This window comes from Schistocerca gregaria, chromosome 1, assembly GCF_023897955.1.
Source record: "Schistocerca gregaria isolate iqSchGreg1 chromosome 1, iqSchGreg1.2, whole genome shotgun sequence".
Classification (NCBI taxonomy): domain Eukaryota; kingdom Metazoa; phylum Arthropoda; class Insecta; order Orthoptera; family Acrididae; genus Schistocerca; species Schistocerca gregaria.
In genome coordinates this window covers 314,212,594-314,237,067 of record NC_064920.1, presented here as the reverse complement: position 1 = coordinate 314,237,067, position 24,474 = coordinate 314,212,594, and the positions used below count along the sequence as shown (strand labels likewise).

General features: G+C 43.0%; 1 protein-coding gene across 1 annotated transcript in view; it reads left to right on the top strand.

The window, feature by feature from the left end:
• Positions 1-24,474, top strand: part of LOC126343303 (uncharacterized) — a 78,034-nt gene that overhangs the window by 16,349 nt on the left and 37,211 nt on the right. The window contains exons 2-4 of the mRNA XM_050001928.1: positions 1,195-1,294; positions 10,384-10,423; positions 17,029-17,073. Of these exons, the coding sequence (XP_049857885.1) occupies positions 1,211-1,294; positions 10,384-10,423; positions 17,029-17,073 (169 nt within the window). The 5' untranslated portion in view covers positions 1,195-1,210. The remainder of the gene's footprint in view (positions 1-1,194; positions 1,295-10,383; positions 10,424-17,028; positions 17,074-24,474) is intronic.

The window sequence follows — 24,474 nt, the reverse complement described above, 5'->3', positions numbered from 1 at the left end:
TAGTCACATCTACAGAGAAAGGAAGTAAGAGCAGATGTGGAATTTTTCCTCACGCTCGTGACAAGAGTTCTCAACCCTTGCAGCCATGTTACTGATGGCATTATCAAATCATAGTTAGAAATTCCTAACATTTTATTCCTGACTCTTGGGGCTTAGATGAATTCACTGAAATGCAGGCCACACCAACTTCCATTGTCAGTTATTACTCTTTTCCCCCTCTTTAAAGAGGAAAAATTGTACTGTCCAGACACCTTACGCTTTTATTGAAGAAGTGTCATCGCTGGGGGCTTATTACTCTTTTTTACACATTTTAAAACTTTTCCTCAATGCCAGTAGAGGTTCTAATCTAACAACCTTGAGCCCACTGTCACCTTGTGCGGATAATTTTTACGAACCCGCTTAATCTGTTGCTGTATTTCCATTATTTGACCTTCACTTTATTTCCGCAATACTTCACCCAAGCTACCTTTATAGAAACTTTTTAAGCACTTACTGCTGGCAACGAAGAAAAGTAGACACTTCAAAACATCTGAAAACGAGTAACAAATGCCAAGCCCTTTTGAGGATGCTATGTAAGTAAAAGGTAAACGAGTCTTCCTTAAAGCTCCCTTAAATTGCAGTAGGTTTTCTACACGACAAAAAGAAAATACTATGAAATACGCCTAATCAAAAAAGCAGAGTATCATCCACTCTCTTCTCATGTCTCATCATGGGTGTCAGTTCTAGTGATCTTCATAGCGCTTCTTTTTTGCCCCACCTAGGTGTAAATTCTGTACCAGGATGTTCTTGAAATATGTAACTAGACTTACCTGGAACTATAGCATAAGAAGAAGTCTTTCGTCGAATCACATACCAAAACCTCTGTTTTTTGGACGCTATTGATTAACCAGAAAGATATCAGAACGTTTCTGACATGTCTACTTATCTAAAATATAATTGTCATACAAATTACAATCACTTCAAAACAATTCTGCTGTGTTTTGTGATAAATTGTAGTCAGACATTGCCACATAATTTGCATGCAGAAATGGAACAAAGAAAATTTACACCAGTGAACGGAAGAAAACCGCTTCACCGCTCACAATGCGAGTAGCTATCGCTAACGGCCTAATCTGTTATTATTGTCTATACTATCTGTACTCGATGCAATTCATACGTCTTTTTCTGAGTACAAATTCTGGTCATATTTTTCAGGTTGGTCTCGGCAGTCATGTGGAAGTTACCTATGTTGAAGCAATGCTGCTGTGGTTGTTCTCTCAAGAGGGGGAGCATTATCATTGGAGTTCTGGGGATAGTAAGTAGCGCAAATACAGACTATGTATCTAATCCAAGAAAAAAGGAACTAAATATACAGATACGTACAGGTTCATGACTACTTGATGAAAATTATTTTCATCAGGTGTGTTAACAAAGTAATAACTCATATGAAACTTCCTGGCAGATTAAAACTGTGTGCCGGACCGTGACTCGAACTCGGGACCTTTGCCTTTCGCAGGCAATTGCTCTACCTACTTTTTTTTCATTTTCTTCGTTGTTGATCGTTCTGTTTGGTTGTTGCGGATTTCACCTGACATTTTAGTTTCTTGATCCTTCCAATCAGTTTCTTTTTTTTATTTCTTTTATTACAGAGGCTAACAAGCTCTCTGACCGAACACGCTGAGCTACCGCACGGCTAAACCAACTGACCTACCCAAACACTATTCACGCCCCGTCCTCACAGCTTCACTTCTGCCAGTACCTCGTCTCCTACCTTCAGCAAAGTTTTTTTTTTTTTTTTTTTTTTTTTTTTTTTTTTTTTTTTAAGAGTTTTACTGCTTCAGAGCTACCTACGTCTCCTAGTCTCCTATGTCATTTCACAACATTGAGCGGCAATGGAAGATAATTTTCAGACCGTTCAAATGGCTCTAAGCACTATGGGACTTAACATCTGAGGTCATCAGTCCCCAGGACTTAGAACTACTTAAACCTAACTAACATAAGGACATCACACACATCCATGCCCGAGGCAGGATTCGAAACTGCGACCGTAGCAGCAGTGCGGTTCCGGACTTAAGCGCCTAGAATCGCTCGGCCATAGCGGCCGGCGAAGATAATATGATTTGAGACTCCTTACCCTGCTGATGATTCCATATGTGTGCAGTACATCGACTATGAAATAGGTGTCTCCTTCCTGAAGAATTCCTACGTATGCTCGCTGCCTGGTTTCTAGCTGCTGTCCAGTTTGAGAGCACACAAGACTACAGACCAAAGCACGTGGTGGAGACGCCAATGTCAGATTTGGTAAATTGCTTACAAGAGGCAATCGCATTTCCAGCCTTCAGATGCATAGTTACTTGATTATCATTACATGCCTTTTTTCGCGATCTAGCCTCCAAGTCAAGACCAGTTGTTCTATTCAGATGCATTTCGTGTACAAGAAGTGGAAAGTAAAACGGAAACTTTTGGAACGTCCGAATTAAAACTGCTGGTCGAACGTTTAACGTGGCTGCTTCTCCGCCATTATAACGTTTACTGTTACCTATTTCTGAACATGTCATTCATCGCCTCAGTATCGACGAAACGTTACGCCGTTAATGTTAAAATATTTATTGTGCAAACGGAGTAACTTCGCAAAAAATATAGGGAAATCGCCCTATACCGAGAAGGCAATCTTCCTATGTTTTCTCTGTGACGAGTCCAGTGCCACTGATGAGCGTTACAGTGTTCCCATCTACAGACTTCCATAATCTGGTTCCCCTGGTTGGTTGATTCTACAGCTAACATAACCGACAATCTACCACCAAATGAGTTATACTCCTTGATGTCGTTCGGTATTGGTCCGCAGCTCGTGGTCGTGCGGGAGCGTTCTCGCTTCCCACTCCCGGGTTCCCGGGTTCGATTCCCGGCGGGATCAGGGATTTTCTCTGCCTCGTGATGACTGGGTGTTGTGTGCTGTCCTTAGGTTAGTTAGGTTTAAGTAGTTCTAAGTCCTAGGGGACTGATGACCGTAGATGTTAAGTCCCATAGTGCTCAGAGCCATTTGAACCATTTGTTCGGTATTGCTACCACGTTTCACCTTTCCTTCTTCCATCCCGTATTTATAACCTCACATGAGAAAACGCACTAAGTAAAGAATATGGGACCGAACTAATGACTAGACATTGGCCCAAAGTTACTTAGGGTAATCGCTGAAATCTTACCAAAACTGCCGGCCACGCAGTGACTGCTCTGTTTTGCTCTGTGTCTTACCAGATAGCTACATACGACAGTTACAGTTTCCAAGCCCGTTGGTGGAGCGCTTTATGTGAATGAACACTGTAACCTTCCCGTATAAATAAAAAATAAAATATTTAAATAATGATGTGTAACCTTCCCGAACAGAAAATAAAAAATAATTAAATTTGGATAAGTTAATTCTGACGTATGAAAACTGATAAATCTTTACTCATGAAAAACTGATACATTTTGATGCATGCAGCGCTACGCCATGGCCCTGTGAAATCAATCTGAATCTGTCCGTGAGAATCAAACTGAAAAATTCTTAGCTCATAATGGTGGCGCCGGATAACGCTGTCTATATATCTGCTCGTAAATGGCCCAGCTTAGCGCAATGCTGGCCTATCTTCTAATACTGGGTAACATTTGTCTGAGATCTGAACTATTAGAAAAACAGACTTTATTTAGTGACACAGCCGCACAGCTGGTCGTCTGATTACTAAAGAGCACATGACTATGTTCTGACAAAAATTGTGAAATATTTTAATTTAGATAAATGACTGTTGATTTTTCACTATATTAACAGTTATTCATTTGTTCATCATCATCTCATTCCATGGTATCATTTAGCTCTGCGGCTGATCACAATTATTATTGTTCCATATAACAAAAATTTACAATTTGTTCTGAATTGTGACTTTAACAACTACTAACTATAAACTACATTGTAGCAGCGAGAGACTGCAACTGCCGCAGAGACTTCTCTGACCTACGACTCTATTTGCAGCTCTCTTTTAATAGGGGCAAAGATATTCTATGTCTCAGGCAGCGCCTGTGAATCATCGTTCTAGAAAGTGAGCAATACTTCGAGATTACATTTGATCCAACAGGTTGGTGAACCCTTTACAACATATTGTTTTACTAAATTATGTATCGACGTATCAAGGACTTCACATGCTTCTACCTTTAGAAACATTTTTGGAAAGGAATGCCCTTGAGATGTGGACTCTTCATCACGACTTGTAAGTGCAACTTTTGGCCTGGACACGACAGAAATGTTTGACCTGCAGTTGTGCAGTTGGGCGATATACGGCTCTATTTGGAACATAAGCTCGGCATTATCGTAGGGTTGAGAGGTACTTGTCTGTTTTCTTGTCCAATAGCTAAACTCTGTAATAGAATAGTATTATCCTGTATGAGTTTGGTCAAATTTCAGCAAGTAATGCGGGCTGAAACAGATGCAAGTTGCAATAACGTAAATATTAACTAAACGTCGTTGTTGTTGTTTCGGTCTTCAGTCGAGAAACTGTTTTGATGCAGCTCTCCATGCTACTCTATCCTGTGCAAGCTTCTTCTTCTCTCAGTACCTACTCCAACCGACATCCTTCTGAATCTGCTTAGTGTATTCATCTCTAGGTCTCCCTCTATGATTTTTACCCTCCACGCTGCCCTCCAATACTAATTGATGCCTCAGACCATGTCCTACCAACCGATCCCTTCTTCTAGTCAAGTTGTGCCACAAGCTCCTCTTCTCCCCAATTCTATTCAACACCGCCTCATTAGCTAAGTGATCTACCCATCTAATCTTCAGCATTCTTCTGTAGCACCACATTTCGAGTATTCTCTTCTTGTCCAATCTACTTATCGTCCACGTATCACTTCCATACATGGCTACACTCCATACAGAAAAGACTTCCTGACACTTAAATGTATGCTCGATGTTAACAAATTTCTCTTCTTCAGAAACGCTTTCCTTGCCATTGCCAGTCTACATTTTATATCCTCTCTACTTCGACCATCATCAGTTACTTTGCTCCCCAAATACCAAACCTCATTTACTACTTTAAGGGTCTCATTTCCTAATCTAATACCCTCAGCATCACCCGATTTAATTCGACTACATTCCATTAACCTCGTTTTTCTTTTGTTGATGTTCGTCTTACATCCTCCTTTCAAGACACTGTCCATTCCGTTCAGCTGCTCTGCCAGGTCCTTTGCAGTCTCTGACAGAATTACAATGTCATTGGCGAACCTCAAAGATTTTATTTCATCTCCATGGATTTCAATTGCTACTCCGAAGTTTTATTTTGTTTCCTTTGCTGCTTGCTCAGCATACAATATACAATATGAAACATTGAAAAGCTTAAATACTCCTGAATAATTGATGTAGCCAACTCTAAAGCGTTTGTATTCTAATCAACTGATTATTTATTCGATAAATTAAAGCACACACCAGTCAAAACGATGATACTTCAAAAGCTGTTTACCCATGAAAAAAATCACAGAAATTTTCAGAGAATTAAAGGTGGCATGATTGTGTATTTTAAGTCGCAGCAGATTCCCCGCTTACTATTTACACAGCACTGATCCCGTTCCGTTCAAACAAACATAAAATATTTGCCAGTGAATAAGTAAATGAGCTTCACCTTGACGATCAACATATCGGTAATCACGTAATCGTGATTAGATTCCCGCAGTCTAATCAATAATAATTCTAGATTGCAACCGAAAATAATTAGCCTTTGCGAAATGTTATAGTTCTTACTGGTTTGCTGATTTTAAGGCCAATTTTATCAGAAATTTTTAGAAGTTTAATATTTCAGAGGCCGATTGCTGCCCAAAATCGATCGTTCCAGAAGTCCTAGAACCACGGTATCGGCTCCCAAACTCTCAAACTATGGCCAAGATCGATCTGGACACCGTGAAGGCGTGCCACGGAGTTCCTGCGGGCCTCAGAGTCACCAGCCGTTCGAGCTTGTATTCTTCGGTTTCCCTACCAGAATTAACAATGAACGTAAAATACACTACGAGATCACCATTCGAAATACATGCAAGTTACAATTATAACATATATGTTAAATGAAAAGTGTTTCTTCCCCAGTCATTCATGCATGTTTTCCTATGTCTGAAGGCTTACGTACAATTAAATAATGCAGTAAATTAAGCACACTCTCTGACGATAAATGAAAAATAAATTGTTGCTAAACTGGGTAAAATATAAAGGTGCCCTTTGGTGTCACCGCCATGCACCACACTTGCTAGGTGGTAGCCTTTAAATCGGCCGCGGTCCGGTGGTACACGTCGGACCCGCGTGTCGCCACTATCAGTGATTGCAGACCGAGCGCCGCCACACGGCAGGTCTAGAGAGACTTCTTAGTACTCGCCCCAGTTGTACAGCCGACTTCGATAGCGATGGTTCACTGCCTATTGCCGAGAAGATAGTTTAGCATAGCCTTCACCTACGTCATTTGGTACGACCTAGCAGGGCGCCATTATCAGTTACTATTGATATCGTAAATCATGTACCGTCAAGACCGACGTTCATCCTTAATGGATTAAAGTTAAGTATTCCACTAGCTACGTCCGTTGTTTCTAAATTCTACTTTCCTTGTCCTGTTCCACACCTCACGCCAGCCTGCATGAGCTAAATCGTGTGCCTTTCGGCCTTCTCTAGTAACACGGTGTTGGCTCTCCTGCCAACCACAACATACCCTATTCAACAGAAGTGTCTCTTTGCGCTCTGTTCAACGGTAGTAACAATTATTACATTTAAATTACCTCTTTCAAGTGACGAGAGCCTTTAATATAGGAAGAATTGAGTATTCAGTTCAAATGGTTCAAATGGCCCTGAGCACTATGGGACTGAACTTCTGAGGTCATCAGTCCCCTAGAACTTAGAACTACTTAAACCTAACTAACCTAAGGACAATACACACATCCATGCCCGAGGCAGGATTCGAACCTGCGACCGTAGCGGCCGGGCGGTTCCAGAGTGTAGCGCCTAGAACCGCTCGGCCACTCTGACAATAAGTTATACACATGATACACAGGGTAAAGTTAACGCATAAATATTGTCTTGATGCACTGACATTCTGTTTAAGCGAGGAAAATACAATGATCGGGCACTTATTACACTAATATAATGATATATAGCACATAGTAATTGTGTGTGTTTTTTGGTGGGTGGAAGAGGGGGTATGTGGGGGGGGGGGGGAATGTGTAGGGGGGATGTGGGGGGAGGGGGTAACCGATGATAGATACTTCATATGGTTCAAATGGCTCTGAGCACTATGGGACTTAACTGCTGAGGTCATCAGTCCCCTAGGACTTAGAACTACTTAAACCTGACTAAGCTAAGGACATCACACACATCCAAGCCTGAGGCAGGATTCGAACCTCCGATCGTAGCGGTCGCGCGGTTCCAGACTGTAGCGCCTAGAACCGATGATAGCTAGTGCCCTCCGCTATGTTGTATACCTTGTTTGTTCAGATTGCATTAAGCGTTCAACTGTTATTAACTGTTAACGATTATTATAGCGGTATTCCATTGCTGTTACGTCTATACTCCGCAAGCTACCGAACGGCGCGTGGCGGAGGCTACCCTACACCACTACTATTCTTTTACTTCTCTGTTCCACTCGCAGATACAGCGGAGGAAAACGACTTTCTATATGACTCCGTATGAGCCATGATTTCTTGTATGTTTTCTTCGCCACCGTTATGAGCAATGTATGTTGACGGCAATAGGACCGTTCTGCCGTCAGCTTCAAGGGTCGATTGGCTAAATCTCTCAGTAGTGTTTCTGGAAAAGAGCGTCACCTTCCCTCCAGAGATGCCCATTTAAGTTCCCGAACCATTATCGCAACACTTGCGCATTGTTCGAACCTACAGGCAACAAATCCAGCAGTCCGCTTCCGAACTGTTTCTATTTCTTCTTTTAATCCGACTCGATGCAGATCTCAATCACTCGAGCAGTGCTCAAGAACAGGTCGTACTAGCAACCTATATGCGCTCTCCTTTACCGATGACTCACACTTTCCTAAAATTCCTTCCCTGCCATAATCTTCATACGTTTGTTCAATTTCATACTGCTTTGCAGCATTATGCCCAGATATTTATACCACGTGAATGCGTCAAGCAAGACGCAACTGGTGATATATCTGAAGATTAAAGGTTTCCTTTCCTTACTCATCTGTATCAGTTTACATTTTTCTACATTTAAAGCCAGATGCAGTTCATCACATCAACTAGAAATTTTTTCTATGTTACCTTGTGTCATCAGTCTTCGACACCTTCCCGTACACCACAGCATTACCGCTGCTCATTCTGTTCGCCAGATCATTTATGTACATTTAAAATAATAGCGGTCCTATCACATTTCCCAGTAGCACTCCTGTCCCTAACGAACATACGCCGTCGAGGACAACATACTGGTTTTTTTTTTTTACTTAAGAAGCCTTCAAGCCACTCACATATCTGGGAAACTATTCCGTATGTTCGTATCTTCATTAACAGTCTCCATTGCAGTGCCGTGCCAAATGCTTTTCGGAAATCCAGGAATATGGAAACTGCCTTTGTGCTTCATCCATAGCTCGTGGTATATCTTGTGAGGAAAAGGCAAGCTGACTTTCTCACGACCAGTTCTTCCTAAAACCTTGCTCATTCACGGACATAAGCTTTCCGGTGTTAGGAAATTTATTATATTCGAACCCAGAACAAGTTCTACAATTGTGCACCAAACAAATGTCAAGGATATTGGTCCGTGACTTTGCGGGTCCGTTTTTGTGATATAAGTAATATTAATAACTCAATAGGTATACCTCGCTGTCATGGTTGATTAGATTCGTCTACCTAATCTAAACTGTGGATTATTGTTTAATTTTATATTACTTCTCAGTAGCCGCAGTGTGCTGTGTTACGGCAGACGTTGCCATCAGTACTTGCATCTCCCTCGGAGTGCTGGTACCGCAACCAACGCTCACGGCACACCTTCCTTGTCTGGGAAAAACCACCGAATTACTGCGGCTGGTCGTCTGCTCGTCGTCAGCCTCGCGCCTACCAAAATAGCCCCAGCCAGCCGCTTGTCCATGCCGTAGTGCTCAGCCGTGCCAAAACAGCACTTCCTGATTCCCATAACCTTAGATGGCTGACAGCTCGCGAGCATATACGTCATGTTACATGAGGTAGAGAAACGCATAAGAATGTCGTGGGGAGCCATATTCACTGAAATGTTAAGCAAGCGGTCTTCTTCTTTAGGACTTTAACAGTTCGCCAACAGTATCTTAATTCTTTAAATATTTTGCACAGAAAGTCGAAGTATCCTCTCTCCATAGATGTAACAGTAAGAAAAAGTTTATTATACGTGTAGACTACTAACTAAAGAATAATTATTATCTAAATAACCTAATGATTAAGTCACAGGGCCGTGCTGTGTACACGCGTGGTCTGGGGCGCCTAGTCACGGTTCGAGCGGCTGCCCCCCCCCCCCCCCCCCCCCCCCCGTCGGAGGTTCGAGTCCTCCCTCGGGCATGGGTGTGTGTGCGTGTTGTCCTTACCGAAAGTTAGTTTAAGTTAGATTTATTAGTGTGTAAGCTTAGGGACGGATGACCTCAGCAGTTGGTCCCATGGACCTTACCACAAATTTCCAAATTTACAATTCACGGGACTCGCTTGTGGAAGAAGCAGGAATCAGATCCCTTTCCTGCCAACCCAATTACGGGTTCCCTTAAAATTTTTAAGGTGAAATACACTCTTCCATCCTTGTCTGACTGTAGCTGTAACTCCATCTTTTATGATTGGTGTCTCGACACTTGTCTAACCTAACGGGAAGTATCAGATCAGCGCTCAGTGCTCTGTAAAATGAAAATACATTCTGGAAACAATCCTCTAAGCTATCGTTAAAGCGTTTGCCTGCAAATCTTTTCTTCTCGGAGTGCTAGTCCCACAGGGGAAGCAGGAGAGACTCTGAGAAGTTTGGAAGATATGAGAAATTGTAGTGGTGGAAATAAAGATATAAGGAGGGGTCCTGAATCATGCTTATGTAGTTTATTGAGTTGAGTGTTTGATCGTGGAAGGCTACAGTCCTGGGTTTCAGTTCCAGTCTGGTACACAGTTCAGTCTGATAGGCAGTATCAAACACGGCATGATTCTTCCCAGTGTGTCTATGTGGATATAGTGGAAATATCATTGCACCACACTGACTGTACAGCGTTTTCTAGTATGTGCAATTTGCACCAGATCACACAAGTTTTATGTGTTTGTCAAAAGTCGTAAAATTTAATTCCATTTATAGATGAAACTTTGGCGCTTGTTCACGATGTTATAGATTAATGCTCGGTAGCTGCATGGTATTAACATTCGTCAGATTTCCATAGTTTAAAATTCTGAAAACGTTGTCTTATTTCACAGGTGCACGGGATAGCGACCATCGTCGAGGCAGTTCATCTTTGTAAGTATCAGATCTGTTTGTCAGTTAGTGCGAGATCAACCATTAAATGGCCTCTACATTTTTAATTCACATATTGGTTCTAGACGAAACTCTGTAGGATGTTCGATACCATTCTCCGAAAGTATTTTGCAAATATTATGCACTGCACTGCTTGATGAGCTGAACCATGTAATTGACATCACTATTGAGAAACAAATGTTCCTTTTTGTGTGGGTATCTGTTTACTCAGCACATCACGGTAACAATTATGTCCTCATTAATGTGTAAAAATCAATTTCGCTCCCCATATTACTACAGGCAATTCTCTGCTTTTCTAGAGGTGGTGAAGGTACATGTTTCAACTCTATAACTTTCATGAAAATTATCTACTCGTGTTACAATATTGTAGTACACAGGTTTGCATCTCTGTTCGTACGATTCGGTTGTAGAGAGTATAGGGTGAATAGCACAGACTCCAGCATAATAAATCAAATACAACTTAAGATTAAATAGTGTACACAGAGTGGTAATGATTTACGTTTCCTAATCGTACTTACCTTGTTTACAAACTTCTTTCCGAGGTTTATAATAAACTAAGCTTCATTTTCATTTCAAGACCAAATTGAAATGTACAAGATGAATGTCTGAATGCAGTTTCATACTTGAGAAATGATATACCTACAGGTTTTTAGGTTTGCATCAGAGTTATTTCCCCAGAGAAACAAATCCAAAACCTTGAAAACTATCTATTTCGCAGAGAAAACCTGAAGGATTTCTGGAGAACTGAAAACTGAGGAAATTACTTCAGCTCTCCCAAGGACTTGGCTACAGAGCATTTAGCAATCCCGGAGTCCTTAGATAGATTGTTCCCGGTTGAATTGCCGCGTCAAATTCAGATGAGATCCGAAGCTTACGATAACTGTCTCCTTCATCATCGTTAGGAGTTAAGTCTGTGATGAACCTCACTTTATGCCAAGAGAGAGTCATATGATTTGGTGGAGTGCGTCATGGAGATGGCGTGTGCTGCGGTGGTAGCCTCGGTGCCCCGCATCATTTGCATCGCCACCACTTGCATCAGGCAGCAGACCTGTGCAGTACGCAGTCCCTCATTCATAGTCAGATCCATTTACATCTCTCCTCTGATGTCTTCATTCCTAATTTCATCGCTTCTAGTCTTTTTCAAGGCTGATCACAAGAACTTCACTTCGCATGCTTGAAGCTTGTTCAGATCGCCTTGTAAATCACACAGCACCCCAAGCTGTGTCAGAAAACACGTTTTAAACATGTTCTGTTTGACTCTCAGATGAACTCCCTAGTCACTTGAAGAAGAAGTCTAAGTCCTTTTCGTACTCTGTTCTGTAGTTCCTTTTGACGCTTTCAGTCCTAGAAGTTGTACTTTTCAGGTAACTGAAAGCTTTCACACACATAATTTTCTCTCCATTTACATCAGGTTACCAATGGCAGATGTCCGGTTCATAACCATTGCTACAGTTTTGCTCTTCCTTACTGTCAGCTGGTAGTCTTTAAACTTGAGGTTCCATTCTTCTTATCTTTACTGTACCTCTAGTTCTGCTTGTCCTCGAATAGCTACATCATGAGCAAACTTGTTTTTTTTTCTAGGACGTAACTGGATTTCAAGTGAGCGCTGGTGTAATTTCTGCTTGAAGATCACTTCCACTTTAGATCCCCAACCATGCCCAACTGTAACAGTGCTCCGTCTCCAAGTACGTTTGTTGTCTCTGGGTGTTTCTGATCGAGCCCTACCTAACTGTCTTTTGTGTCATATACATCAATAGAAAAAAAATCCCGCCGGGCATTGTGGCCGAGCGGTTCTAGGCGCTTCAGTCCGGAACAGCGCTGCTGCTACGGTCGCCGGTTCGAATCCTGCCTCAGGCATGGATGTTTGTGATGTCCCTAGGTTCGCTAGGTTTAAGTAGTTCTAAGTCAAGGAGACTGATGATCACAGATGTTAAGTCTCATAGTGCTGAGAGCCATTTGAACCACTTGAAAACAAAATCGCAACACCAAAACCAGTGCAAAAGAGAAATGCTGTTACATTAATAACCGTTATAACCGCCGAAATGTTGAATGCAAGTATACAAGCGTTGTATCGTGCAGGTGCCAGATGTCAGTTTTTGGGATCAGTCAACATAGCGGCGGTTAATGCTGAGGTTGTCGTTCGATGGTGTCCCATATGTGATCGATTGGAGACAGATCTCTTGATCAAGCAAGCCAGGGCAACATGTCGACACTCTATAGAGCACGTTGGGTATGTGAGTGAGCGTTATCCTATTGGGAAAAACCCCTGAAATGTTGTTCATGAATGACAGACCAGTAGGTTGGGTCAGGAAACGTACAAATTTGCAGTCAAGGTGCGTGGGACAACCAAGAGCATAACTCCAGATGTAGGTACGGTGTGTATAGTACGCAGACACGATGGTTGCAGACCCTAAACTGTTCTCCTTCTAACCAACATACGGCCATCACTGGCACCGGGGCAGAAATATCTTTCATCACAAAACAAAAAATACCTCCGCTCTACCCTCCAATTAGTTCTCGCTTGAAAACTCTCAGTCGTAAATGGTATGAGTCAGTGGAATGCACGCTAAAGGGCGACTGGCTGGCAGTTGACCTTGAAGTAACGGAGCTGTAACAGTTCGTCAACTGCTGCTCATATTGCTGCTGCTGCTTGGATACATTATTATGCGCCAGACACATGCGCCAACGTTGATGGCCTTCCCTCTCGGCGGTGCGACGTGGCCATCAGGAACCCGGTCTTGGTTCAAATGGTTCAAATGGATCTGAGCAGTATTGTACTTAACTGCTGAGGTCATCAGTCCCCTAGAACGTAGAACTACTTAAACCTAACTAGCCTAAGGACCCACACACATCCATGCCTGAGGTAGGATTCGAACCTCCGATCGTAGCGGTCGCGCGGTTCCAGACTGTAGTGCCTAGAACCGCTCGGCCACTCCGACCGGCAAACCGGTCTTCTCCCAGTTATATATTCACGTAAACACCGCTGTCAGCAGCCATTTACAGTGGCTACATTGGTGCCAACTCTTTCTGCAGTGTCGCAGAAAGAAAACATCCGGCTTCTCGTAGTACTATTAAATGGCCTTGTTGAACCACAGTGAGGCTTCTATAGTGGTGTCTTTGTCGTCTTAAAGGCATTCTGGACTAACATCAGCTCACCACGACAAACTCAAAGGTAACTACGGCTCACAGCCGTCACATCGTGTATGTTAAGGAAACCCGATTTGAATCCTCGTAACGGCGCAACTAGCGCCACTCTTATGCGACCGGCAGGGCATTTGAACAGACATCATCTTTCATATGCAGAAACACGCCCACCAAATTCCGTTTGCGTCTCACAACTCTTTTTTGGTGTTGCGATTTTGTTCCGTCAATGTATTTCGCTGGCGTACGTGAATGGATCTGTTACAGAACACACACACACACACACACACACACACACACACACATTCACTGGTCATACCGGACTCGAGAGTCCATTACCGCAGCAACATATTTTCGCCATTTGTCCCTGTCTTGGGCTATTTCCTTCCATTCAACTTCAATACTTTTTTTTTGTTTGTTTGTCATCAGTCTACTGACTGGTTTGATGCGGCCCGCCACGAATTCCTTTCCTGTGCTAATCTCTTCATCTCACAGTAGCACTTGCAACCTACGTCCTCAATTATTTGCTTGACGTATTCCAATCTCTGTCTTCCTCTACAGTTTTTGCCCTCTACAGCTCCCTCTAGTACCATGGAAGTCATTCCCTCATGTCTTAGCAGATGTCCTATCATCCTGTATCTTCTGCTTATCAGTGTTTTCCACATATTTCTTTCCTCTCCGATTCTTTGTAGAAGCTCCTCATTCCTTACCTTATCAGTCCACCTAATTTTCAACATTCGTCTATAGCACCACATCTCAAATTCTTCTATTCTCTTCTGTTCCGGTTTTCCCACAGTCCATGTTTCACTACCATACAATGCTGTACTCCAGACGTACAATACCTAGGCTCCTCAAATCACCCCCCCCCCCCCCCCCATCTACGCCTCGGTCTCTCCACAGGACATTTTCCCTCTGAGTGCCCTACCAGTACTATGCGCGCTGCCCTGCCCTCATCCATTCAAGCTACGTGACCCGCCCATCGCGCCTTGATTGATTTAATAATACTGATTATGTCAGTGCTACAATAAAGTTCGCGAACCTCTTCGTTATGCAGTTTTCGAAACTCTCCTCTAATGTCATAGCTTTTCGCTTCGAAAATTTTCATCAAAATTTTGTTTTCAAATATTCGAAACTGCTTTACATTTTGCACAGTGAGAGACCAAGTCTCACACTCATAAGCATAACTGGTAGAATAATACTTGTGCATATTCTAATCTTTAAATTCCTAGATAATATCCATGATAAATGTAATATATTCACTGAGAAGTAGCACGCATTTCTCACCCGTAATCTCTTCCTCAGTTCGGATTCAATCTGATTTCTCGAAGTGATGTCCACGCCTAGATACTCAAATGTGTTCACTTTTTCAAACTGCACGTCTCCAACTCTTAACATTTCCTGATCTATTGTTGTTGGCATTCTAGTAGTAACCAGGTATTTAGTTTTGTCTTCACTTATCCTTAGACCTACAACTTCACTAGCCTTGATTAAAGCATTCGCATTTGCTGTTACAGATTCTTTCCTATCGCTAATGATGTTTAGATCATCTGCATACCCTGTTGTTGTTGTTGTGGTCGTCAGTCCTGAGATTGGTTTGATGCAGCTCTCCATGCTTCTCTATCGTGTGCAAGCTTCTTCATCTCTCAGTGCCTACTGCAACCTACATCCTTCTGAATCTGCATTTTTTTTTTATTGGTCGTCAGTCTACTGACTGGTTTGATGCGGCCCGCCACGAATTCCTTTCCTGTGCTAACCTCTTCATCTGAGAGTAGCACTTGCAACCTACGTCCTCAATTATTTGCTTGACGTATTCCAATCCTTGTCTTCCTCTACAGTTTCTGCCCTCTACAGCTCCCTCTAGTACCATGGAAGTCATTCCCTCATGTCTTAGCAGATGTCCTATCATCTTGTCCCTTCTCCTTATCAGTGTTTTCCACATATTCCTTTCCTCTCCGATTCTACATAGAACCTCCTCATTCCTTACCTTATCAGTCCACCTAATTTTCAACATTCGTCTATAGCACCACATCTCAAATGCTTCTATTCTCTTCTGTTCCGGTTTTCCCACAGTCCATGTTTCACTACCATGCAATGCTGTACTCCAGACGTACATCCTCAGAAATTTCTTCCTCAAATTAAGGCCGGTATTTGATATTAGTAGACTTCTCTTGGCCAGAAATGCCTTTTTTGCCATAGCGAGTCTGCTTTTGATGTCCTCCTTGCTCCGTCCGTCATTGGTTATTTTACTGCCTAGGTAGCAGAATTCCTTAACTTCATTGACTTAACATCAATCCTGATGTTAAATTTCTCGCTGTTCTCATTTCTACTACTTCTCATTACCTTCGTCTTTCTCCGATTTACTCTCAAACCATACTGTGTACTCATTAGACTGTTCATTCCGTTCAGCAGATCCTTTAATTCTTCTTCACTTTCACTCAGGATAGCAATGTCATCAGCGAATCGTATCATTGATATCCTTTCACCTTGAAATTTAATTCCACTCCTCAACCTTTCTTTTATTTCCATCATTGCTTCCTCGATGTACAGATTGAAGAGTAGGGGCCAAAGGCTACAGCCTTGTCTTACTCCCTTCTTAATACGAGCACTTCTGCTTAGTGTATTCATCTCTTGGTCTCCCTATATGATTTTTACCCTCCACCCTGCCCTCCAATACTAAATTGGTGATCCCTTGATGCCTCAGAACATGTCCTACCAAGCGATCCCTTCTTTTAGTCAAGTTTTGCCACAAAATTCTTTTCTTCCCAATTCTATTCAATACTTCCTCATTAGTTATGTGGTCTAGCCATCTAATCTTCAGCATTCTTCTGTAGCACCACATTTCGAAAGCTTCTATTCTCTTCTTGTCCAAACTAGTTGTCGTCCATGTTTCATTTCCATACATGGCTATACTCCATACAAATACTTTCAGAAACGACTTCCTGACAAATCTACACTCGATGTTAACAAATTTCTCTTCTTCAGAAACGCTTTCCTTGCCATTGCCAGGCTACATTTTATATCCTCTCTACTTCGACCATCATCAGTTACTTTGCTCCCCAAATAGCAAAACTCCTTTACTACTTTAAGTGTCTCATTTACTAATCTAATTCCCTCAGCATCACCCGACTTAATTCGACTACATTCCATTATCGTCGTTATGCTTTTGTTGATGTTCATCTTATATTCTCCTTTCAAGAGACTATCCATTCCGTTCAACTGCTCTTCCAAGTCCTTTGCTGTCTCCGACCCTAGTATCTTAATATTTCCATTTAACTCCAAACCATCTGAGTTATCTGCTGCTATTCGTACAATATATTCCAGGACTAAATTAAAAAGTAGCGGAGACAGGGGATCTCCCTGCTTAATATCATACACACAATTGAATCCCAGAATTCCTTCAGAGTCTTTGCAGCGAAGTTAATGCTCGAATTCTCTCCTTGTTTCAGTCTGCGGGACATGCCCGACAACGTTCAAGATGAGCCTCGGGCTAGGTGAGTAGCAGAGATCGCTCCTGGGCTCGCGGCGCTGCGGCAGCTCGTAGCATCCTCACGTAGCGTCCGCGCTCTGGAAGCTACCAATGAGGTATGTGGAGGCACGCCAACGCCCCAGCCACGCAGCGCTGCGCCGTCGCGTTGCGGCCCAGGCAGTCTGCGAGAGCCCGCTCTCGACTCGTGCTGCTCATCCTGTATGGCGCTGAGCTAAGCGATAACGGCACAAAGGTCACCTACTATCTGCACCATCGGCTAACGTATGAGGCGAATTACACTACTGGCCATTAAAATTGCTACACCACGAAAATAACGTGCTTTTTTAGACGCGAAATTTAACCGACAGGAACAAGATAATGTAATATGCAAATGATTAGCTTCTCAGAGCATTCACACAAGGTTGGCGCTGGTGGCAACACCAACAGCGTGCTGACACGACGAAAGTTTCCTACCGATTTCTCATACACAAACAGCAGTTGAACGGCGTTGCCTGGTGAAACGTTGTTGTGGGGCCCACTACGGCCTCGTATCACTAGCAGTCGAGATGACAGGCATCTTATCCACATGGCTGTAACGGATCGTACAACCACGTCTCGATCCCTGAGTCAACAGATCGGGACGTTTGCAAGACAACAACCATCTGCACGAACAGTTCGACGACGTTTGCAGCAGTATGGACTATCAGCTCGAAGACCCTTGACGCTGCACCACAGACAGGAGTGCCTGCTATGGTGTACTCAACGACGAACCTGACTGCACGAATGGCAAAACGCCATTTTTTCGGAGGAATCCAGGTTCTGTTTACAGCATCATGATGGTCGCATCCGTTTTTGGCGACATCGCGGTGAACGCACAATGGAAGCGTGCATTCATTACCGCCATACTGGCGTATCATCCGGCGTGATGGTATTGGGTGCCACTGGTTACACGCCTCTTATCCGCATTGACGGCACTTTGAACAGTGGACGTTACATTTCAGATGTGTTACGACCCGTGGCTCTACCCTTCATTCGATCCCTGCGAAACCCTACATTTCAGCGGGATAATGCACGACCGCATGTTGCAGGTCCTGTAAGAGGCTTTCTGAATACAGAAAATGTTCGACTGCTACCCTGGGCAGCACATTCTCCGGATCTTTCACCAACTCAAAACGTCTGGTCAATGGTGGCCGAGCAACTGGCTCGTCACAATACGGCAGTCACTACTCTTGACGAACTGTGGTATCATGTTGAAGCTGCATGGGCAGCTGTACCTGTACACGCCATCCAAGCTCTCTTTGACTAAATGCGCAGGCGTATCAGGGTAGTTACTACGGCCAGAGGTGGTTGTTCTGGGTACTGATTTCTCAGGATCTATTCACCCAAACTGCGTGAAAATCTAATCACATGTCATTTCTAGTATTATGTATTTGTCCAATGAATATCTGTTTATCATCTGCATTTCTTCTTGGTGTAGCAATTTTAATGGCCAGTAATGTAATTTAGCCATTAAATCTGTGTCTACAATCTCAAGGTACACTGAAGGGCCAAAGTAACTGCTATTGGAATGGACATTCACATACAGTGATATGTAAACAGGCAGAATACGGGACTGCGGTCGGCCAACGCCTTCATAAGACGATAAGTTTCTGAAGCAGTTGTTAGACCGGGCACTGCGGCTACAATGACACGGTATACAGAATTAAGTGAATTTGAACGTGGTGTTGTAGTCGGCGATCGAGCAGTGGGACACAGCATCTCCGAGATAAGGATGAAATGAGGATTTTCCCGTGCGATCATTTCACCAGTGTACCGTGAATATTAGAAATCCTGTAAAACATCAAATCTCCGACATCGCATCGGCCGGAAAAAGACCCTGCAAGAACGGGACCAACGGCAACTGCAGAGAATCGTTTAACTTGTCAGAAGTGCAGCCCTTCCGCAAATTTCTGCAGATTTTAATGCTGGGCCATCAACAAGTTCAGCGTGTGAACCATTCAACGGAACATCATCGATATGTGCATTCGAAGCCGAAGGCCCACTCTCGTACCCTAGATGACTGCACGGCACAAAGCTTTACTCCTCGCGTCGGCCCGTCAACACCGACACTAGACTGTTGATGACTGGAAACATGTTGCTTGGTCGGACGAGTCTCGTTTGAAATTGTACCCAGCGGATGGACATGTACGGGCATGGAGACAATCTCATGATCCATGGCCCGTTAATGTCGGCAGGTGACTGTTAAAGCTAGTGGAGGCTCTCTAATGGTGTGAGGCGTGTGCGGTTGGAGTAATATGGGACCCCTGATACATCTCGATACGACTCTGACAGGTGACACCTACGAAAGCATCCTGTCTGATCACCTGAATCCATTCTTGTCCACTGTGCATTGCGACGACCTTTGGCAATTCCAGCAGAACAACAGCACAATGCGACACCCCAATCGTCCAGAATTGCTACATCGTGGCTCCAGGAACACTCTTTTGAGTTTAAACACTTCTGCTGGCCACCCAACTTGCCAGACAACGTTATCGAGCACATCTGAGATGCCTTGCAACATGCTGTTCAGAAGAGATCTCCACCGCCTCGTACTCTTCTGGATTTATAGACAGCCCTGCAGGATTCATAGTTAGGAAGGTGTACAAGTTGCTTTGGTTCTTCAGTGTATTATACAACTGGTCAAAATCAGGAAACATAGACCACAACAACTTACGTCAAAGCAAACACTGGTCAGCCCTATGCTGGCCAACCAATTTACACCGTGAACTCTGTTACTTGTAGTTGGGAAGATATTATTATATCGTGCTGCTCTTTTTATATCATCCAGTTTGACAAATTATTTTCCCTTTAATCACATTTATGAACTAGAAACACTGCATGTTTTTAACTTTTATTTCTCTTCCAGTACAGTGTGAGACAGCAACAGGAGTTGGAAGATCAGTTGAAAGGAAAAGATGGTTCTATCGCCGTAGTCTCAGTTGTGACAACATGAACTTCGCTTCCCGCTCTACGAGAGCAGTTCAGGTGGAATGCATTGTCATCTGTAAAGTAATGGAAATGGCAGTGACTGTCTCCCTACCTTCAGGCTCTTTCAGGTGTTTTCCCTGAAACACTACTCTTCAGTGGCAGCCATGTTTTAGTGGAGCTGCGAAAGCCCATCGTGATGAATTTCCCATAACCCTCCAAAATTAATTACATCTTTCCATTCTTTATATAAAGAGTAAATGGAAAGCAGTGTGACTTCACTATGAGTTATTACTTCTTGTCTTCCTAAGAATTTACTCTCTCCCGATGACAATCATTAAATCCTGTAATACTTAATCAGAAAAGTGACTGGAAGCTGGAGGTAAAAAAAAAAAAACCGGAAAACCATACATTCAAAGGATATGAGACAGGCGATCGCCCTAGATTCCACTACTGTGTGCTTGATTTAACTATTCTGCTGGTGCCGCCAGTTATGCTCTCCAAAAGAAAGACTGCGATGCACCGAGCTGGGCAGTGCAGACGTGCAGGATTCTTCACAAAAAGGGAAGCGTCATCAACTCAGCGGTAGTCCAAGACGTGGCGCCCTCTACTGCAGTGCTAAAACGAGTCGGTCAGAACGTTTGCATTGTACGGACCAGTCACTTTCATGCAGTGCTCACTTACAATCTGTGTATTCCTTGCAGCCGAAACATTGTCAGTCACTAATGGCAAAATTACGAACCATTGCAGCCCGTCCACAACAATTCTTTCCAACAGTGAATCTCGCCAAGAATAATGCGTATTTTTCAGTCTCCAGTGACAATGTGTAACTCTCCCCTAGTAACAAAAGATATTCATTTCAACACTGGGACCTAGTATCACACTACTTTACGTCAACTGCACGTTCTCCTAACAATGTCCATAGCCTCACCAACCGGTTCGAAAAATTCTGAGAGGAACACTATGGTACCAGAGTTTGTTGCCAGTGGCCTGTGCTTTCTGCATGCGGCAAATACTAATTTTCAAAGAAGTCAGAGAAACATGGAAAAGTCGCCCCCGAATCCTACCGTACCGCCAGAGTCATCATGCTAAAAGGGGAAAGGACGCAGGCATAAGTTGGCGCTAGCCAGTAGCAGTGAGAAGGTGGAATCGGCGCACCCATACCTGGGACCTGACCGCTATAAAATAGTACACCGCAACGGTGAACGTTTTGATTCTTTGGACGCCCTGGGGTTAATATTTTAATTCTAGCAGGATTTGATATTATCTCACATACTGTATGCCAAGAAAGAAGGAATATTTAATCGTTTGGAACATTAGGTACAGTTTATGCCATACTATCAAGAGGACAATACTTGCCACCCTGAGTAGATTCTGGCCTGAGCTCACTTGCCACAATCTTAGGCCATCCGCGGTGCAGTGTTATACACCCGCCACTGACCTGCTCGGCCAAAGTGTTTCCTACTGCTCTGCTTCGAATCCTCTCCAAATATGCAAGGACCTCACACATTAACAAACTATTGAAAACCGTCGTCGATTTAACGTATTATGGAGCGACTTGCAAATTTCACAAAGCGCAGTACTGTCAGTCACTGTTTTTATGATATCAGAAACACTTTCCATACCGAATTTCCCTGCTCTCAGCATCAGAATGATAAATATATTCTAATTATTAATTAAACCAGCACACGAAATGCTTTACGCATTTCATAGTAGCACTGATAATTTGGAAGAAATACACATATTCTAGACAACAGATACAACAATAAAAAACATTCAGAATCACATAATTCGATCACGCCCTTTACTGCCATTATCTATGCGATAATACCTAGGTTCTCCCCTCACTGTCGACATTCAGAGCCCACATTCGTTGCAAATTATGTCGACAAATTTCATTTAAAATCTTTCCCTGAAGTGCATCCTTGAAAACCTAAATTAAACTTCCATAATAGGAAACGAGCGATGGACACGTTTGAAAAGGGCGAAACTAGGACAGACAAATATGGACGCAAGGAAGGTAACTGCGAAAAAACCTTGGATAACTGGAGAAATGCTTCAATTGATTGACAAAAGAAGTAGGTACAACAATGCTGAGGAAATTACAGGAAAACAGCAATATAACTCACGTAGAAATAAAATAAATGGAAATTTTAATGGCCGGCCGGTGTGGCCGAGCGGTTCTAGGCGCTACAGTCAGGAACCGGGCGACCGATACGGTCGCAGGTTCGAATCGTGCCTCGGGCTTGGATGTGTGTGATGTCCTTAGGTTAGTTAGGTTTAAGTAGTTCTACGTTCTAGGGGACTGATGACCTCAGATGTTGAGTCCCATAGTGCTCAGAGCCATTTCAGCCATTTTTTGAAATTTTACGGAAGTTAAAGTGAAATAGTTGCAAGAAAAAATGAGGAAATAGAAAGGGAAATAGTCGTCAGAAGACAGATTCAGCACCTGGAAATTTCAAAGAGCCACCAGTGAAATTAAAAGCAAAGGAGTTAATGTTAAGATTGCAGAAAGAATTCTACTGTTAAATGCAGACGAGAGAGCAGAGAGGTGTAAAGAGTGCACGGAAGGTCTCTACGAATGTGAAGAAATCAGATGATTTAAAAGCGCGCATTCTGTAAATGGTAATCTGTTGCTGTCTTTTGTGTTTGTTGTTACTTTAAGACGAATGGAACATTGCAGGCCGGCGTTCACTGGTGTGCTTCAATGTGGATCATTATCAAGTGGTGTCTAACCGGCGTGGTGGTCTCTAAGCACTCATGAGTTTCACACTGTGTCTTAGTGATGGAAGGCAGCGGCTGTTGTCGACAGTGTGAGAGTGCACCTCAGATATATAACAACCTTGTTTGACGGTAGGAGTCTAGCAAACACCGAGAGAGGTCGCACATTGCCAACATACTGGACTCACATTCAGGAGATCAGCTTTTGATATTTCCATCCATCCATCCTAATTTAGGTCCTCCACGGCTCCCAAATATCGCCAAAGGCAAATGTCACTACGGTTCATTTGAAAAGACAGGATAGATTTCCTTCCCAAGGTTCCCATTACCCTCGCTTGTCCTCGGTCAGGAAATCTGTTCTTAATGACGGGCCGTTAAACTGTTCCTCTGACAGTCCGTGTAATTAATTCGTTATATTTGATTGACCTGCCAGAACTCTTTATCTCACCATATGAATAATTTGCTAGCAAGTTTTATTGCAGTTGAGCAATTCGTTTCTTTGCCACGGTTACAGAAAGTACATCTATCCAAAAAATGATTTTCCTAAAATCGTTGCAGAATAATGTTTACTATGTTGCTTTATCTATTGTGTTTCAAGTTTTATGCATCTCGGCCTGACTCGTCCATCCGACCCGAAACTGCGAAGGCTCGGTGAGGATTAAGGAGTTATATGAGAGGAGGGGGAGGTGGGGGGGGGGTGAGAATCGAAGCTTCCCTGTACCTTGCTCCGTGACCGAATCCTCCCCTCTTCTCCCTTCCGAACTCTTCAAATTTAAATTATCCCAATCACAGCATTCTTCCTGACATGTAACTAGTTGTCTTGCTAATCCTCTATATGTTGAATGTAAATAAGACATAGTGATAAAATTTAATCTGTGAAGGCATATAGCAAGTTCGCCCTGGATAGAAAAAATGGTGCAAATTATACCCTATAAAATCAATGTTTTTGGTTCACAAAACATCGGTGCAAATTAGTTTTCATGTGTCAGGAATATTCTTATAATGCGTTATCTACTGGGAAGTACAGTTTCAACTACTGAAAAACAATGTTGGTGGGAGTAGAGTCTGTCACTTAAAAATTTTACCGTAAATATTGCGGAAATGGAGAGGGCTGTTGCTGTAAAGTTTTCAAAGAATGAGTTGATAGTCAGAGGCTCATACTGTTAACCAATCAATAGATTGTACTAATGTTTAGAAAATGTATTTTTTGTGTAAACATAGAGATTTTTAAATATAACATTGACATTAACAAACTAAAAGCAGGGTAAATTAAAAGCCAGTGGTGTTTGTTGCGGGATTCTAGTGCGAGGCGTTTTTGAGATATGGAATTTAGAAAAGTTCCCACACCGACTCTTGTTTCTGCTGTTTAGTTTGCGTAGTTGCTAGGTACGATATTGTTATGTTTGTTTACAGTGTGCTTGTGTGTCCCTTGACTGTATTTCGACTTGCTAGTAAAAGAGGTGCCTTGCCCATTAAAAGGGATCGGCAATGGAAAAATTTTGGAAATTTGTGGGAAGTACTTATAGGACCAAACTGTTAAGGTCCCTAGGCTTAGACACTACTTAATCTAACTGAAGCTAACCTACGCTGAGAACAACACACCCACCCATGCCCCAGGGAGACTCGAACCTCCGACGAGGGGAGCCGCGCGAACCGTGGCAAGGCGCCTTAAGACCGCGGGGCTACCCCGCTCTATCTTGAACGGAGGACTGGGGTTGAATTTCATGCAGATAACCATATA